This window comes from Tamandua tetradactyla, chromosome 20, assembly GCF_023851605.1.
Source record: "Tamandua tetradactyla isolate mTamTet1 chromosome 20, mTamTet1.pri, whole genome shotgun sequence".
Lineage (NCBI taxonomy): Eukaryota > Metazoa > Chordata > Mammalia > Pilosa > Myrmecophagidae > Tamandua > Tamandua tetradactyla.
In genome coordinates, this window is record NC_135346.1 from 27,874,281 (window position 1) to 27,892,645 (window position 18,365).

Consider the following 18,365-nt stretch of genomic DNA (forward strand, 5'->3'; position numbering starts at 1 on the left):
TGATATAGGAGAAATTACAGTTTATTGGATTTGCTGAAGATAAAATCTTGGACTTGCAAATAAATTTTGTCAGAAAGACACACACATCCCTGTAATCTAGGGATGTAAGACATAATTTAGACTCATGTGATAAGCAAAGAGAGCCTTGCTTTGGTCATTTCAGTATGAAATGCAGTAATTGGTTTATGTAAATGGAGAAGATAGTTGTAGATTTGCGGCTTGGCCGTGGAACTCATACCGTGATTTGATATTGTGTAATTATCTTAAAAATCCTCTTAGGAAGCAAATTGAATTTGAAAATAACTTTGGCATTAGATTGCTAAAAACAACATTGGTCTCTTAGTGAATACTAGAAAATGAAGAACTAACCAGAGATCTTACAGGAGTTTCTCAAATTATTTGACCAGAAGTCATAGTAAAAAATATATATACAAAAGTTACATCATGACCTCACACATTTTTATACACACAAAGAAAATCAAAATTATAGTTTCAGAGGCAATACTACTCTTATTATATTTGAGGTTTTCTCATATTTTCTGTCTTTTTCATTTATGTTTTTAATGCTTCTCATAACCACTAAATTTACTTCATAGCCCAATTGACTCTGTATGAAAAACACTTTCTCATATTATTCAAATACTCATACTGCCCATATGTCTTTGTTCTAAGAGATGGCAGCATGGGTACCTCTCTTTCTGCATGTTTTTAAGGAGCAGTTGTTCCCGAGTGTCCTTATGGCTTAGAGTTCAGTTTATTTGCGGAGAACCAACCACGTGTAAATCACTGTGCTGGGGTCTGTGAGAAGTACAGAGTTTTGTCTTCAGTGATCTCAAGCCAGGAACTAAGGTACCAGGGAACCCACGGTGAGCAAAGTGACTTATAATCTGTCCTCATAGCATATACGACCTAGTGGATGAAATAAAGATGAGCTTTGGAAGATGAATCATATCTAAGTAAAAATAACTTTTTGGCACTTATGGGGAAAAAGGTGTTTTCTAATCTAGGACAGTCAGTCTCATTTTTACAGATGAGAAAGTGGAGGTTCAGAGAGTTTAAGTTCTATCCTGTAATATCAGTATTTTGAGTCCAAATTATAACAATATCAGTAATATATGTACTGTCTCACATGACCAAATGTACTTTGTGCAGGAAATTAAGTGACTTGGGGGTTCAGAAGAGGAAGAAATGATTAAGTTAAATTCTGCAAATATCTTAAGCCTCAGAAAGCTGGGAAAGCCCTCAAGAGGTGAATTACCACCCACCTCTCTCTCCTTCAGGAGAGAACTAATCTGATCAACCCAGAAAAGTGACAAAATAGGCCTCTTGGAAGAAAAAAGTGATACCTTCTAGCGATTCACAATATTTTCTGAATTTGCTCTTAAAAACCCTCATTTCAAGAACACTGAAGCAAAGTGAAACAGTTTCTGTAGCTCATCACGGTAAGAAACCAAAGAATGTCACCCGTCAGGGGGAATCTATACTTTGTTCTTGTCATCATGAAACATTTCATGAGCATTGACTTCCGAGACCATGCTACATATAAATTATATCTTCTGCTACTGATTTCGGGGAACTGAAGTTATAAAATAGCAGATGTGAAAGATTTATTCAATTTAACCCACCATTCAGAGGACACCTATAGATGTTTACATCCTAATCTGTTAGATATTTGTGTTCTGGAGATGAGCTTATTCTGTGAACTTATTGTTATAATCGTTTTCTACATGGGTAAATGCAAATTATTTAACATTAAAATAGTGCCTGAAATGAGAAAACAGGCAGAAGGAATAATTTTGCAGTGCAGAACCTCAGTAGAGACTTTGGTACCTAGGACCACATCATTATATGTTTGTCCTGTGTTCAGAGATGCTGATCTTATCCTGTGTCTAACCCCCTGCTCTATGCTGTGAAAGCCCACAACCTCTCAATCAGAAGTTTTGCTTTCCTATTTATTTTTGGACCATCTATACAAGTATAGATTAGACTAGACTATAGCTCCATAAGCAGGGTTTTTAATTGTATTTTCCCTTACACTATGAATGGTACACAATAGGTGTTCAATAAATAGTCATTGAATGAATTGGTTTTAATATACTCCTGTTTAGCCCAACATTTATCAGCTACTAAAGAACAATTAATCATCCCTCATGTTCTTTTTTGTTTTACAGTCAACTTTGACCACTTTGAAATTTTGCGAGCCATTGGTAAAGGCAGTTTTGGGAAGGTAAGAACCAAAATGATCGAAAACCTCCGAGTTACATCTTATGGAACAGGGTTCTGAGAATGTTTAGATAACTTAGTTACAGGGACCAGTAGGAAAGAATTCAGAGAAGATGTTATGATGGATTTTTGTAAGTGTCACCAATTTGAGGAAACTGACAGGTGCTACACATAATACTATGCTCAGGATATTTCACTGAAGTCTAATCTGTTTACTCTTTAGGGTAGAGAGTAGAGTCTTGCTCTCAAGAGAGGAAGCTCTCAGAATCATTTCAAATTGTACCAGATGTACCTTTAGTAATAGTTACCATCTCAACATAAGAGTTAATGTGGGAAAGAAGCCACCTGATGCATTCCCTTTTCCCAACTGCATCATGTTTTTATCCTCAGAAACTTACCATAAAAATTATATATACGCACTCTGATTTTAGTCTTCTAGTTTCAAAGCCCCATTATTAATTTCTCAGTGGGGACATCTTTTAAGTGGGAATAATAGTATTGAAGAATCGCATCTTAAAGTCCTCTGTTCTCTCTGTCAGGTAACAAGTCACTAGAATTCAAGACATGCGAATATCATATTTACTCTTTTTCCAGTATCTAAGGTCCTTTTTGCTTTATGTAATCTGTAGTGGTCAAGAAATCCTATACACAGTATTGTTTTGCTAGACAGTATCGCCATACCCATTTCAGTCACTCAAAGCACAGCTGAAGATATCACATTTATTGGAAGATTCCTGAAAAGGAGCCAGCTTTTCTCCAAAATGAGGTTTAAAAAGAAAAAAAAACAGGCAAACTTTTTGGAGAAAGCCAAGATTCAATTCAAAAATTGATCTGTTACAAGGGACTGAAATAAAATGAAAATTTTAGTCCTAAATCAGGGCCAAGTGGCAACTCTAACATCAGAGAAGTTACAAGTAACAAGGCAGCCAAGTCACAACTCAGGAACAAGCCTTACTTGCTCATCATAACGCCCTGTCTCTCCCAAGCATGTTCTCACTCTAGTTTGCACCGATAGGTCTGCATTGTACAGAAGAGTGATACCAAGAAGATGTATGCCATGAAGTACATGAACAAACAGAAGTGCGTGGAGCGCAATGAAGTGAGAAACGTCTTCAAGGAACTCCAGATCATGCAGGGTCTCGAGCATCCTTTCCTGGTTAATTTGTGGTAAGTGGTTTTATTGGACCTCAGAGTAATGACACACCCATCTTCACCCCCAAATACTGTTTTTTAAATGAATCTCTATTTCTAAATGATCCTTTACAAACTCTCTAGGTTCTACCTCAAGGGTTTTTATACTCCTCAGTTTCTTTGGCTTCATGATAAAACAGAAATTATATTGTCACCAATAAATATTTTTTGATGCAGTTATCACAATCCCCCTTCCCTCATCCCCTTTGCTTTGGACTCAGGTTTTTGTTTTGTTTTGTTTTTTTAAGGCATCACAATTAAGTGGGCTCACAAGGAATGAACACATACAAGTCTTATTGCTCAAATATTTCCCCCGTGAATTGTGGGTGCAAAGTGTGGCTTCACTGGCTGACAAGCAGGTGATCATTTGAACTTGCACAAAGCAGTTTCTCCATAAAACAGGTGCGCGCGCGCACACACGCACTGATGTCTTTGTAGCCACATACCTGTGAATTGGAAAAGTAGGTGTCTCCTTTCTCATCAGGTGGGTTTTAACAGGGCTGTAGCATACATGTCAGTGGTTAGACATTAAATGTAAATGTCAGTAAATGACTGACCTGCTCTGAAAACTATTACCATAACCCAAGCTTAAAAAATGGTGAAGAAGCTTGCATTATCTCTTACCTCACTATGCATGAGGCACTTCTTGTGCATGGAGGTCTTTATTTTTCCTCCATTTGTGCTACATTTTAATGCAGCCATTATGTTGAGAGCCTGTTCTTAAAGCTAATTCAGTGTGACCTGTTTAAATATGCATACCAAGTAATTCTTAGTAGCATAGGAAAAACAATAATGTCTTTATATTCAGAGAATGCTAATGAAAAAATAATTGAGATCTCACTGTGTGTTTAGGGACATCCCTCTGGAAGAATCAGTGCAGAAAACCTGTCTCTATCCATCTTTAATTAACACAGTTCACTTAATATACAATTCACTCAAACCCTCTGTGCCACAGTTGAGAAGACGGCTCTGTGTGACTTAGAAGTAGGTCTTATGATAGTCTATACACAACTTGGACATGGAAGTGCCTAATTTCAGCTCAGGCGCAGTATAATTTAATCAGTACTTTAGAGGGGCCTATTCAAAAGATTGTCATTTAGAGGATTAAAATGGAGGCAGCTCACTCTTTTTCCTTCTTAGTAGTCAAATTGCCTCTTCCCTCACCCCATCTTCACATTGAAAATGACAAGGTGCTATCACTTCATAGCCTCCCTTTGTTAAAGTCACATTTTCGTTTTTAAAAACTCAACCAAATAATATCCTTCTTTTAAAGGCCACGAACCCTTTTTTTTTATTAATTAAAAAAAAAATTAACAAAACATTTAGAAATCATTCCATTCTACATTTACAATCAGTAATTCTTAATATCATCACATAGTTGCATATTCATCATTTCTTAGTACATTTGCATCGATTTAGAAAAAGAAATAAAGGCAACAGAATAAGAATTAAAACGATAATAGAGAGAAAAAAAAACCTATACCTCACATGCAGCTTCATTCAATGTTTTAACATAATTGGATTACAATTAGGTAGTATTGTGCTGTCCATTTCTGAGTTTTTATATCCAGCCCTGTTGCACAGTCTGTATCCCTTCAGCTCCAATTACCTCTTCTCTTTTTTTTTTAATTAACGGAAAAAATGAAATTAACCCAACATTTAGAAATCATACCATTCTACATATGCAATCAGTAATTCTTAACATCATCACATAGATGCATGATCATCGTTTCTTAGTACATTTGCATCGGTTTAGAAGAACTAGCAACACAACCGAAAAAGATATAGAATGTTAATATAGAGAAAAAAATAAAAGTAATAATAGTAAAAACAAAACAAAACAAAAACCTATAGCTCAGATGCAGCTTCATTCAGTGTTTTAACATGATTACTTTACAATTAGGTATTATTGTGCTGTCCATTTTTGAGTTTTTGTATCTAGTCCTGTTGCACAGTCTGTATCCCTTCAGCTCCAATTGCCCATCATCTTACCCTGTTTCTACCTCCTGCTGGACTCTGTTACCAATGACATATTCCAAATTTATTCTCGAATGTCTGTTCACATCAGTGGGACCATACAGTATTTGTCCTTTAGTTTTTGGCTAGACTCACTCAGCATAATGTTCTCTAGGTCCATCCATGTTATTACATGCTTCATAAGTTTATCCTGTCTTAAAGCTGCATAATATTCCATCGTATGTATATACCAGTTTGTTTAGCCACTCTTCTGTTGACGGAGATTTTGGCTGTTTCCATCTCTTTGCAATTGTAAATAACGCTGCTATAAACATTGGTGTGCAAATGTCCGTTTGTGTCTTTGCCCTTAAGTCCTTTGAGTAGATTCCCAGCAATGGTATTGCTGGGTCGTATGGCAATTCTATATTCAGCTTTTTGAGGAACCGCCAAACTGCCTTCCACAGTGGTTGCACCATTTGACATTCCCACCAACAGTGGATAAGTGTGCCTCTTTCTCCGCATTCTCTCCAGCACTTGTCATTTTCTGTTTTGTTGATAATGGCCATTCTGGTGGGTGTGAGATGATATCTCATTGTGGTTTTGATTTGCATTTCTCTAATGGCCAGGGACATTGAGCATCTCTTCATGTGCCTTTTGGCCATTTGTATTTCCTCTGCTGATAGGTGTCTGTTCAAGTCTTTTTCCCATTTTGTAATTGGGTTGGCTGTCTTTTTGTTGTTGAGTTGAACAATCTCTTTATAAATTCTGGATACTAGACCTTTATCTGATATGTCATTTCCAAATATTGTCTCCCATTGTATAGGCTGTCTTTCTACTTTCTTGATGAAGTTCTTTGATGCACAAAAGTGTTTAATTTTGAGGAGCTCCCATTTATTTCCTTCTTCAGTGCTCTTGCTTTAGGTTTAAGGTCCATAAAACCATCTCCAATTGTAAGATTCATAAGATATCTCCCTACATTTTCCTCTAACTGTTTTATGGTCTTAGACCTAATGTTTAGATCTTTCATCCATTTTGAGTTAACTTTTGTATAGGGTGTGAGATACGGGTCCTCTTTCATTCTTTTGCATATGGATATCCAGTTCTCTAGGCACCATTTATTGAAGAGACTGTTCTGTCCCAGGTGAGTTGGCTTGACTGCCTTATCAAAGATCAAAGGTCCATAGATGAGAGGGTCTATATCTGAGCACTCTATTCGATTCCATTGGTCGATATATCTATCTTTATGCCAATACCATGCTGTTTTGACCACTGTGGCTTCATAATATGCCTTAAAGTCAGGCAGCGCGAGACCTCCAGCTTTGTTTTTTTTCCTCAAGATGTTTTTAGCAATTCGGGGCACCCTGCCCTTCCAGATAAATTTGCTTATTGGTTTTTCTATTTCTGAAAAATAAGTTGTTGGGATTTTGATTGGTATTGCATTGAATCTGTAAATCAATTTAGGTAGGATTGACATCTTAACTATATTTAGTCTTCCAATCCATGAACACGGTATGCCCTTCCATCTATTTAGGTCTTCTGTGATTTCTTTGAACAGTTTTTTGTAGTTTTCTTTATATAAGTTTTTTGTCTCTTTAGTTAAATTTATTCCTAGGTATTTTATTCTTTTTGTTGCAATTGTAAATGGGATTCGTTTCTTGATTTCCCCCTCCGCTTGTTCATTGCTAGTGTACAGAAAAGCTACAGATTTTTGAATGTTGATCTTGTAACCTGCTACTTTGCTGTACTCATTTATTAGCTCTAGTAGTTTTGTTGTGGATTTTTCCGGGTTTTCGACGTATAGTATCATATCGTCTGCAAACAGTGATAGTTTTACTTCTTTCTTTCCAATTTTGATGCCTTGTATTTCTTTTTCTTGTCTAATTGCTCTGGCTAGAACCTCCAACACAATGTTGAATAATAGTGGTGATAGTGGACATCCTTGTCTTGTTCCTGATCTTAAGGGGAAAGTTTTCAATTTTTCCCCATTGAGGATGATATTAGCTGTGGGTTTTTCATATATTCCCTCTATCATTTTAAGGAAGTTCCCTTGTATTCCTATCCTTTGAAGTGTTTTCAACAGGAAAGGATGTTGAATCTTGTCAAATGCCTTCTCTGCATCAATTGAGATGATCATGTGATTTTTCTGCTTAGATTTGTTGATATGGTGTATTACATTGATTGATTTTCTTATGTTGAACCATCCTTGCATACCTGGGATGAATCCTACTTGGTCATGATGTATAATTCTTTTAATGTGTTGTTGGATGCGATTTGCTAGAATTTTATTGAGGATTTTTGCATCTATATTCATTAGAGAGATTGGCCTGTGGTTTTCTTTTTTTGTAATATCTTTGCCTGGTTTTGGTATGAGGGTGATGTTGGCTTCATAGAATGAACACGAACCCTTCTTAAGGTCATACTTAGCACTTATCCTTTCATTCATGATTATCTCTCATCACTATGTATACAAAGGCTTTAAGCTGGCCGGAGAGTGCAGAGTGCTTCTGGGGTGCTATTTTCTAATTTGGTATCCTTTGAAAGGATACTCTGGTCTCCGTGCAGGCTGACCTGGGGCTAACAGTATGTAGATGTAGTCTTCACCTCTCTTTTGGATCTCAAACCGTATCTCAAAGCAGAACCCTGGGCACCATTAACGTTGATGGGGAATGGAGAGACCCACCCACCCTGAGATTCTAGGTCTACATTCAAACTGGAACCTGAGAGGGGGCATTCCTAAAAGTGAAACAGAAAACCTCCTGTCTTTCAAACCTTGAGATAAAAATCTTCAGAACACCTGGCTTTCTTCCATCAAATGCTTTCTCCCTTAGTAAACAGACACAGTGAATCATCCCACAAGTTAATGGCATACTGCAATGTTTCTGGTGTAGCAATTAAGTAGTTCACTTTATCATGCTAAGTTGTAGTTATAAAATAAGCTTGTTCTTATGATATGAGATCAAGGGCTATGCTCGGTACCCTAACCTTAGTTAAGAGTCTTACACAAGTGTTAGTTCTCTTTCTTCCCTGCTCCATTAAGGGGCCGCATGCTGAACTTCCCCAGCACTGGCACTCCAGAGCAGACACCAGAGAATTTTCAGGGGCGCTTCACCCTCAGGGCACCCTGGTATGTCGTGTGTAGGGAGAGGTGTCTTCAATTCTCTACAAGAGTGTATGCCTCTTGTTTGGCTTTTGTTTTTCATCTTCATTTTGCAAATCAAGGGGAAAAAAAAAAAAAGAAAGACACCAATATGCTGTATTCAACTTAATCAAGATTTTAGTTTCCAAGGTTAACTATTAGATATACCTTTACATCCTAAACTTCAGATTGTATGGTTAATAACGGCAATACTTCTTTAATTCCTCTCTCCTTTGTGTACTCTATTTTACTGAAGATGTACTATGTAGCTTCATCCATGAGCACAGTGCCCCTAACTTGTGGGGATGTGACTGCTGTTCAAAAACATCCCAGTTGTTAGAGGGGAAAAAATTTTCTTAAGCAGGTTTGGGACAAAAAAAAAAAAACCAACCAACAAACAATCAAAAAAAAAACATAAAACCTGCTTAAGATATTGTGTATGGAGAATCGTGGGAAGATGGAGTAAGAAACTCCAGAAATCAGTCCTTCCACAAGAACTCCTAAATATACATGAACTACTAAATCAACTATTTTCCAACTCCAAAGCCCATTGGATCACTGTACAGCATCCAGGGATGAGGGAAGAAGTGGGTGGTAAATCACAGTAAACACCAATAAACTGTTCTCTCTGGGCAGGAGTCACTGGTGCCCACCCCCACTCATGCGGCAGGCACTGTGGAGTCCAGCCTCTGGCACAATTCACTGATGCCAGAGAAGACCCTAAAAATCCACTTCTAAGATCCAGAGTGAGCACGTATCCATCACTAATCACAGCTTTTGATGAAAACTTCGGATCACTGGGGGCCCATCTCTGAGGAAGGTCACCAATCCAACCCACCCTGGACAAAAGCAATGGAGCAGACTTAAAATGCTAAACTTCCTCAGAGCTGCTGCATAGCACAGCTGAAGGGCTGCATTTGCTGGGCAGGTCAAGAAAGGACAGCTTTGGAGAGCCACAGAAAAGGATTCTGGCACCCCTCCCAGTCCTCCATCATCCCCTCTTCAGAGCAGTTTGATGCTGGCTGGGTCTCCCTTTGTGGGTCTCTGGCCACAAAAGACAGACTTGGAAATTCCTCTCCTGCATGCACCCTCTCCCAGAATTTGCCCTCCAGGCAAAAGCAGCTTGAGACAAAGCACTGTAAGAAATAATGGAGGCAGACAGCCTGGGGCAAAGGTTTACCTGATTTTAAGTTCTGCAGTAGAACACCCAGGAGAGAGAGAAGGTCTATTTCCTGGCAATTAGAGGAGACATTCCAACCCCTCTCAATACCGGGAAGTCTAAGGGCACCAACAAACACAAACAAGACACAGGCCCAGAAAACACAGGGAGGACCCTGCCCTTGGCATGTCCCTTAAACTATCTTTCTTGATAGGACTGAAATCTGATAGAGAACACCAACCAAATCAAGGTCAATTTGCAAAGACACTGAAAGGTGGTTTTTGTGTGTGCATATTTTTTTTTGGGGGGGGGGGGCATCTAGGTTTGCTTGGCTCCAGCAACTCAAGAAAATCTTGTCATATCTCAAGCTAGATAAAAATTTAAGAAGCAGGGAATAAGTCCTAGAGTTAACACTTTAAAAATACTAAAATGTACAGTGTGCAAGAAATAGGAAATGATGGCCCATCCAAAGGAAGATGAAAAAATCCAGAAAATACCAGTGAAGACTGGACTGTGGACATATTAGACAGACACTTTAGAAGATAATCAACATGCTCAAGGAGATGACAGAAAATAGAAAGAATTAAAGATATCAAGAAGACAATGAATGGGTAACATGAGAATTTTACTGAAGAGATTCAAATTTTAAGAAGGAGCCAAACAGAACTAGTAGAATTGAAGGCCACAACAACTGCAATGAAAACTTCCCAGGATGGTTTCAGCAGCAGATTGGAGCTGACAGGAAAAGAATCAGTGAACTCTAAGACAAAACAATTGCAATGACTCAGGCTGAGGGGAACAAAGAATTTGAAGAAGGGAAACTAGGCTAAGAGACCTGTGGGACACCGTTATGTGTAACAATACATGCATTGTCGTGGTTCCAGAAGAGAACAAAAGGTGCAGAAAAAATACTTAGAAAATGGCAGAAAACTTCCTAATCTTAGCAAAAGACATGACTATGCACATCCAAAGTGTCCAGAGAACACCAGACAGGATAAACTTGCAGAGAAATGCATCCTGTCACATATTGATAAAACTGTCAAATGCAAAGGACAAGGGAAGAGCTCTGAAAGCTGCAAGAGAAAAAGCATGTTGTGTACGAGGGAGCTCCAATTAGACTGCCAGTTTCTCATCAGAAACAATGGAGGCAAGGAGGCTCTGGATTTAAATACTTGAAGTGCTGAGAGAAAAGAATTGCCAACCAAGAAATTTTTCCCCCAACCAAGAATTTTATATCTGGGGAAACTTTCTTTATGGAGGGGGGGTGGGGTGGGAAGGAGGGGGAGATTAAAACATTCCCAGATAAACAGAAGCTAAGGACGTTCATCACCATTAAACCTGCCCTGAAAGCAACACTACAGGGAATTCTTCAGACTCACAGAAAGAGATAGTAGACAGTGGTTCAAAGCAGCATAAAGAAATAAAAGACTGGGTGGTGCAGTCATGGCTCACAGCAGATTTCTTGCCTGCCATGCTGGAGACCTGGGTTTTATCCAAGGTCTGCCCATGAAAAAAAAGAAAAGGTAACATTTCAGCAATTATAAATGCCAGCATTATTAACTCATATTTAGTATAAAACTCTTTTTACTTCGAGGTGCTAACATTGCAAATCATAAAAAGTAATGATAAGTTTATTGTTTTGGTCATATACACCAAGATAATAAGCACAAAAAGATGGCTGGGGAACAGAGGGTTATATGTTTTCTACCTAAGTCAAGTTGCTATCAAATCAAATGTGATTATTATATATTTGGGATATTAAATTTAACTTCAGGGTAACCACAAGGAAAATATGAAAAATATATCCAAATAGAAATGAGAAGGGGCTCAATATGGTAATAATACAAGAAAAAAATCAAATATGAAAGTAGGCATTAAAAGAAGAATTGAGGGACAAAAAAAGATTGAAGACTTACAAAGACTAAACAGCAAAGTGGCAGAAGAAAGTCCTGCACTATCAGTAATGATTTTAAATATAAATAGATTAAACTATCTGGTCAAAATGCAGTGTTTAGCAGAATGGATTTAAAAGAAGAAAACATGATCTGACTATATGCTGTTTACAAGAGAATCACCTTAAATTCAAAGCATAAGTAGGTTAAAAATGAAAGGATGCTTAAAAAAAAGATATATAAACCATGCAAATAGTAATCAAAAGAAAGTTGGGGTACCTATACTAATATCCAATGAAATAGATTTTAAGTCTATACAGTTATAAAGGAAAAAGATGGCTGTTATATACTGATGAAGGGATCATTTCAACAAAATGTAACAGAAACATATGCTCCTAACAGCCGAGCCCCAAAATTTAGGAAGCAGATATTGACACATATGAAGGGAGAAGCTGATATTACTACATTAATGGAAAACTCTGGTATACCACTTAATGAATAAAATATCCAAATAGGAGAATAAGGAAATATAAATCTTGAACAATATTCTAAACCAACTAGACCTAACAGACATAAATAGAACGCTTCACCCAACAATAGGATATGCATTTTTCTTGAGTACACCAGGATCATTCTCAAAGAAGGACCATACCTGAGGCCACAAAAGAAGTAAATTTAAAAAATATATTGAAGCCATACAATGTACCCACTCAGCACAGCAGAATGAAGCAGGAAATCAGTGAGAAGAAGAAATGGAAGATTTGCCAAGTATGTGGAAATTAAACACTGTTCTCACCAACCAATGTGTTTAAGAGAAAACTAAAAGGGAAATTAGGAAATTTCATGAAGCAAGTGAAAATGAAAATACAACATACCGAAATTTCTAGGATACAGCAAAGACAGTGCTGAAAAGGAATTTTATAGCTCTAAATGATTACATTAAGTAATTACATTGAAAAGAGAAGAAAGACTTTTAAATCAGAGACATAATTTCAAAACTGAAAGAACTAGAAAAAGAGCAGAACAATAGAGAATCAACAGAAACAAAAGTTGGCACTTTGAAAAGAGCAGTTAAATTGGCAAACCTTTAGCTAGACTGACAGAGTCTACAAATAACAACAACAAAAAGTCAGAAATGAAATGGGGGGCATAGTACCATCCCTGCTGAACCCAGAATAAGGAATGAAGTCCTGAAACATGCAACAATATGGATGAACTCTGAGGACCTAATGATGGGATAAAATAAGTCAGACACAAAAGGTAAAATATTGTATGATTTCACTAATATGAACTAACTAGAAAATGTACATTCATAGATATAAAACTTATAATACAGGGTACCAAGAGATAAAATAAGGCTAGAGAATGGGGAATGATTGCCTAACTTGTACAGAACTTTTAATGAGATTGAACTTAAATGTTTTGAAATGGATAGAGGTGAGGGTCGTTTGTTATTGGGATTGTAAGTAATAGTGCTGAATTTTAGGTGAATTGGGTGGAAAGGGGTTGTTTATAGTCATATATGTCGCCAGAAGGAAAGCTGAAGCTTAGCTAACCTTGTGGTAGATGTGTATGTTTAACACTAGAGATATAAATAAGTTCTTTCATGAACCAATGTTTGACACTTGTACAAAGAGTTAATAAGAGAGGGGAACATAGGAAAAAAGTGCCTATTGCATGCTACTAACTATATTTAATAATATCTTAATACTCTTTCATGAACAGTACCAAACCAATAATAGGGATCAAAAATAGGGGGACATAATGGATGTGGGGTGTTTTGTTTGTGTTTTTTTTGATGTTTGTTAGTTTTCTTTTTGGAATAATGAAAATGATCCAAGATTGAGTATGATGATTTCACAACTGACTGATATTTCAATAAAAAATGTAGTTTAAAAAAAGTAAGCAAAAGATTTGAAGAGATACATCATCAAGGAAGATAAAGGAATGAAACATAAGCACATAAAAAGATGCTCAACATCACGAGTCATAAGAGGGACGTGAATAAATAGGTGCTATTATATACCTATCAGAACGGCTAAAAATCAGTAAGATTTACCAAAGGTGGTAAAGATATGGAGGAACTAGAATTCTCATATTGCTGGGAATATAAAACAATGACCACTTTGGAAACAATTTGGCAGTTTCTTAAAAGGTTAAACATGTACCTTTCATATAATCCAGCCATTTCACTTCTTGATATTTAACCAAAATAAAACCAAATATTTGTCTATATAAAACTTGTATTCAAATATTCACAGCATCCTGGCATATGCACAGCACCCCCCCCCCCCAAAAAAAAAATCAACGAATGGTACCGCAATAACAGGATATTCACATAGAAAAAGAATGAAAGGTGGGGGGGCCAGGGCAGGAATAAATGGGACCTCATAAAAATTAAAAGCCTTTGTGCATCAAAGAACTTTATCATTATGAAGTAAAATAGCACCATATAGAATGCTAAAAAGTATTTGCTTTCTGCTTTTAAGTATTTCTTACCACATCTGGTAAGGGATTACTATCCAGAATATATAAAGAAATCCTATAAGCCAAAGATAATTTAATGGATTTTAAAAATGAACAAGAGAGTTGAATAGATATTTCTCCAAAAAGATGTAGAAATGGCTAAAAGAATATGAAAAGGTGCTTATCATCATAAGCCATCATAAGACACAATGAGATACTAATTCACAACTATAAAAACAAACACATAAAACTAGATTATCACAAGTATTTGGGAAGATTTGGAAAAATAGGAACATTCATTCATTGCTCATGGGAATGTAAAATGTTACAACCACCATGAAAAAAACAGTTTAGTTCCTCAGAAAGTTAAGTATAGAATTCCCATGTGACTGAGCAATCCCACTTCTAGGTATACACCCAGAGAATGGAAAGCAGGGACTAGAACAGATATCTGCACATCAATTCTCATAGCAGCATTCTTCATAGTTGCCAAAAGATGGAAGCAATCCAAGTGGTCATCAATGGATGAATGGATAAACAAAGTGTGGCTGTACATATAACGGACTATTATTCGGCCATGAAAAGGAATGGAGTTCTGATACATGCGACAACATGGATGAAACATGAAGGTATCATGCTGAGTGGAATAATACAGACACAATAGGACAAGTATTGTCATATCTCACTGATTTGAAATAATTAGAATAAACAAACTGATAGTCAGAATCTAGAATTAAGGTCACCAGAGGAAAGGGTAAGGGTAGGGAATATAAGGGTAAGGCTTAAAAGGTACAGGGTTTATATTTGGGATAATGGAAGAGTTCTGGTAATTGATCATGGTGTTGGGAACACAATATTATGAACATAGTGAACAAAACTGACATATTTGAATGTGGCTAAAGGGGGGGAGTTTTAAATGATATGTTAATAGAATTAAAAAAATTAAATCCATGGAAGTGCGCACCACAAACCACGAACCCCATTGTAAATTACAGACTGTCGTTAAGAGTAGTTACGTAAATGTCCTTTCATTAATTATAACAGTGTACCACACCAATGCACGGTGTTAATAGGATGCTGTATGGGAATCCTGTGCTTTATGCATGATTGTTTTGTAAACCTACAACTTTTCTAATAAAAAACACTAGGAGTATGGTATAGATATATACCTATACATATATACATATTTATTTGAAAATGTTTGCTTGCTGCACAGAAACACAATAGTGAAAATGCTTCAATAATCTCACTACCTTGAAACAATCACTTCTAACACCTTGGTATGCAATTTCCAGTAAGTGTGTGCATTTGGTTTTGTTTTTGATCATGCACTGGCTCCATTCAGTTTTTATTCAGGTATGATTTACTTACTGTCAAGAAGTAGATATAATTAAGGTTACCAGATAAAATGAAGGATGCATAGTTATTTAAACTTCAGTTGAACTACTTTTTTTTTTTTGGCCTATGTCCCAAATATTGTACGGGACATTTTTACTAAAAATTATTGTTTTTCCAAATTTCAAATCGACTGAACAGCATGTATTTTTATTTGCCAACTCTGAAAACCCTCGTTACAAAAACAGACCAGTACTGCAGTGGCATGGGAGTCCGCAGAGGCAGACGGAGCCCCTCATCTGCCCAAAGTGATCATCAAGTGTGAGACACTGACATTAATTAAATGGTGCCTGAGTATATGAACTGTGAGAAGCGGTGCTTGAAGGGACTAAGTACTACAAGCTGTGTGTGACATGTGAGCGCAGGTGTGCACAGAAGCGTGTGAGTGTCTTAGGGATGGTAGGTAACTTTGGTGTGATACAGGAGCAGTAGAGGTAGAAGAACAATCTAAATTAAAATTCAGTCTTACCGGCCTACACAGACCTGGCCCCACTCAGAAAACTGGTCTTCAGATGTAGGCCATGTTATTGAGCAAAGGCTGCTCAACAGGACTGGCATCCAGAATAAGTAAATAAAATCTTCCAGTGAGAGCTGTTAACAAAGCCCTGGCAACCCACAGCAAATAAATGGCCTCAGGCATGCCCGGCACAGCTGGTTCCCAGGTGGTTTTCATTAACTGAAATTAAGCCTACAGCTGCAAACAATCCCTTCAGGATTCCTCTCTTTTTCCTTACCTGTGTCTCTCTTCCTTGTGAGCAGAGAAGGTCCATCTGGGGTTTTAGGAAGTTAGGAGACAGAATAGTCCATTTTAAGTTGTAAACCTACAACTTTTCTAATAAAAAAACACTAGGAGTATGGCATAGATACATACCTGTACCTATATACATATTTATTTGAAAATGTTTGCTTGCTGCACAGAAACACAGAATAGTGAAAATGCTTCAATAATCTCACTACCTTAAAACAATCACTTCCAACACCTTGGTATACAATTTCCAGTAAATGTGTGCATTTGGTTTTGTTTTTGATCATGCATTGGTTCCATTCATGTCCTGCGCGTGTGTGAAGGGGTCCAGTCAGATGAATTAATTGGTTCTCTGTCATCTGAACTCTGAGTGCCAGTGTTTCTTCATGAAAGAGTCACAGTGAGAATTCAGAGCTACCTTCAGAGCCACAGAAGCCATCAAAACAGCTTCCCTAGAAATGGGGCCTTGTTACTTTGGGTTTTAAATGTATTTAATTTATTCCTCTGAACCATTATCCCCATCTTACAGTTCAAGGCTCAAAGAGGTTACATAGTTTCCCCAGAGTCTTCTCAGAGCCATACAGCCAAGACTTGCAGGAATCCTGACTTCAAAGCCCTGCTCTCTCCGCCCCCTAGACATCTTAGGGGATTCCCTTCAAGAATATGTAAGGGAAACAGCTTATTTTGTTTATCTTTCATACCTACAAGAATACACACTCCAAGAATGTTTGTATGTTTTGTTCACTGCCTTATTCCCTGGCACCTACAACAAATATCCCCTGGCATATAACATAGAGTGATCAATTAATATCTGTCAAATGAATGATGTTAGTAGTGGGGCCAGGCCTCTAGATTCTGGTCGGTTGCTCTGCTCCCCGCCCCATCCTACCATACCACTGCCACCACCCGCACACTCACAAACACACCCTCTTTCACTCCCCTTCTTTGCAGGCCCTGGAGTCAGGCCTTAGTTTGAATTCCTTCTTTCATTACTTGGTACTTGTGTGAATTGAGCAAGGGACATTATGCATTTTTCTTCGATTCCTCACCTGTAAGTAACAGCAACACTGCTATGAATGATACGTATATAATGAATATGTATATAAAAGTTTTCCCACTTCATAAACAATGGCTTTTCAAAAATGAAATATTCCTTCCATTCCCATGGCTAGAGAAAACTCGAATGGACAACTGCACCTAAGCTCAAGATGGTCTAATCATTAGAAAGTTTGCTATTGTTATCATTATTAAACATTTATTTCTCTTAAGTAGGAAATACTTTTTAATAAAATGTTGCAGTTATTTATAGGTGAGGAATCTAAGAAAAATGCATAACATCCCTTGCTCAATTCACATTTCTGTGTCAAAACACAGAAAATCCTAATGAAAATAAAAATCCAAATATCATTACCCAGAAATAACCACTGAACTAGCTTCCCATCACTGCTTTAACAACCATCACAAACATAGTGGATTGAAACAATATAAACTTATTTTACAATTGTAGAGGTCAGAAGTCCTAAATTAATCTCACTGGGCTAAAATCGAGGTGTCAGGAGGACTGTATTCCTTCTGAAGGCTCTAGGGGAATATCGGCTTCCTAGGGCTTCCATAACAAAGTACCAAAGTATTTCAGACAAGTGGATTATGCCACCTCATAAGTCTAGAAGCTAGAAATCCAAAATCAAGTGTCAGCAGGGCCATTGCTCCCTCTGACACTGATAGGGAAGAGTCATTCCTTGCCTCTTCCTGGCTCCTGGGGGTGGCCTGCAGCTACGACACTTGTCTGCCCCTGTTTTCTCAGGGTGTCTCCCCTGTGTCTTTCCCCAAATTTCCCTGTCCTTATAAGGATACCAGTCGTGTTGCATTAGTGCCCATCCTAATCCAGTTTTGCCTCATCCTAACTAATCACATCTACAAAGACCTTATGCTCAAATAAAGCCACACTCATGGGACTGGGAGTTACAACCTGATCCTATCTTTTAGGAGAAAAACATAATTCAGCCCATAACAGGTAGAATTCCTTTCCTTACCTTTTCCATCTTCAAAAAGCTGCCTACATCCTTGGCCAACAGCCTCTTTCTTCATCTTCTAAGCTAGCAGTGCAGCATTTTCAAACCGCTCTCTAACTCTGACCGTCTGCCCCTCTGCCCTCCTCCACCTTTTAAAGACCCTTGTGATTACATTGGGTCCACCTGGACA

The 18,365-nt window shown here is 37.5% G+C and overlaps 1 protein-coding gene across 2 annotated transcripts in view; it reads left to right on the forward strand.

Moving 5' to 3' along the window:
* STK32A (serine/threonine kinase 32A) overlaps window positions 1-18,365 on the forward strand; it is a 139,643-nt gene that overhangs the window by 31,775 nt on the left and 89,503 nt on the right. For both annotated transcript variants that reach the window (XM_077137348.1, XM_077137347.1), the window contains exons 3-4: window positions 2,172-2,227; window positions 3,239-3,390. In XM_077137348.1, the coding sequence (XP_076993463.1) occupies window positions 2,172-2,227; window positions 3,239-3,390 (208 nt within the window). The remainder of the gene's footprint in view (window positions 1-2,171; window positions 2,228-3,238; window positions 3,391-18,365) is intronic.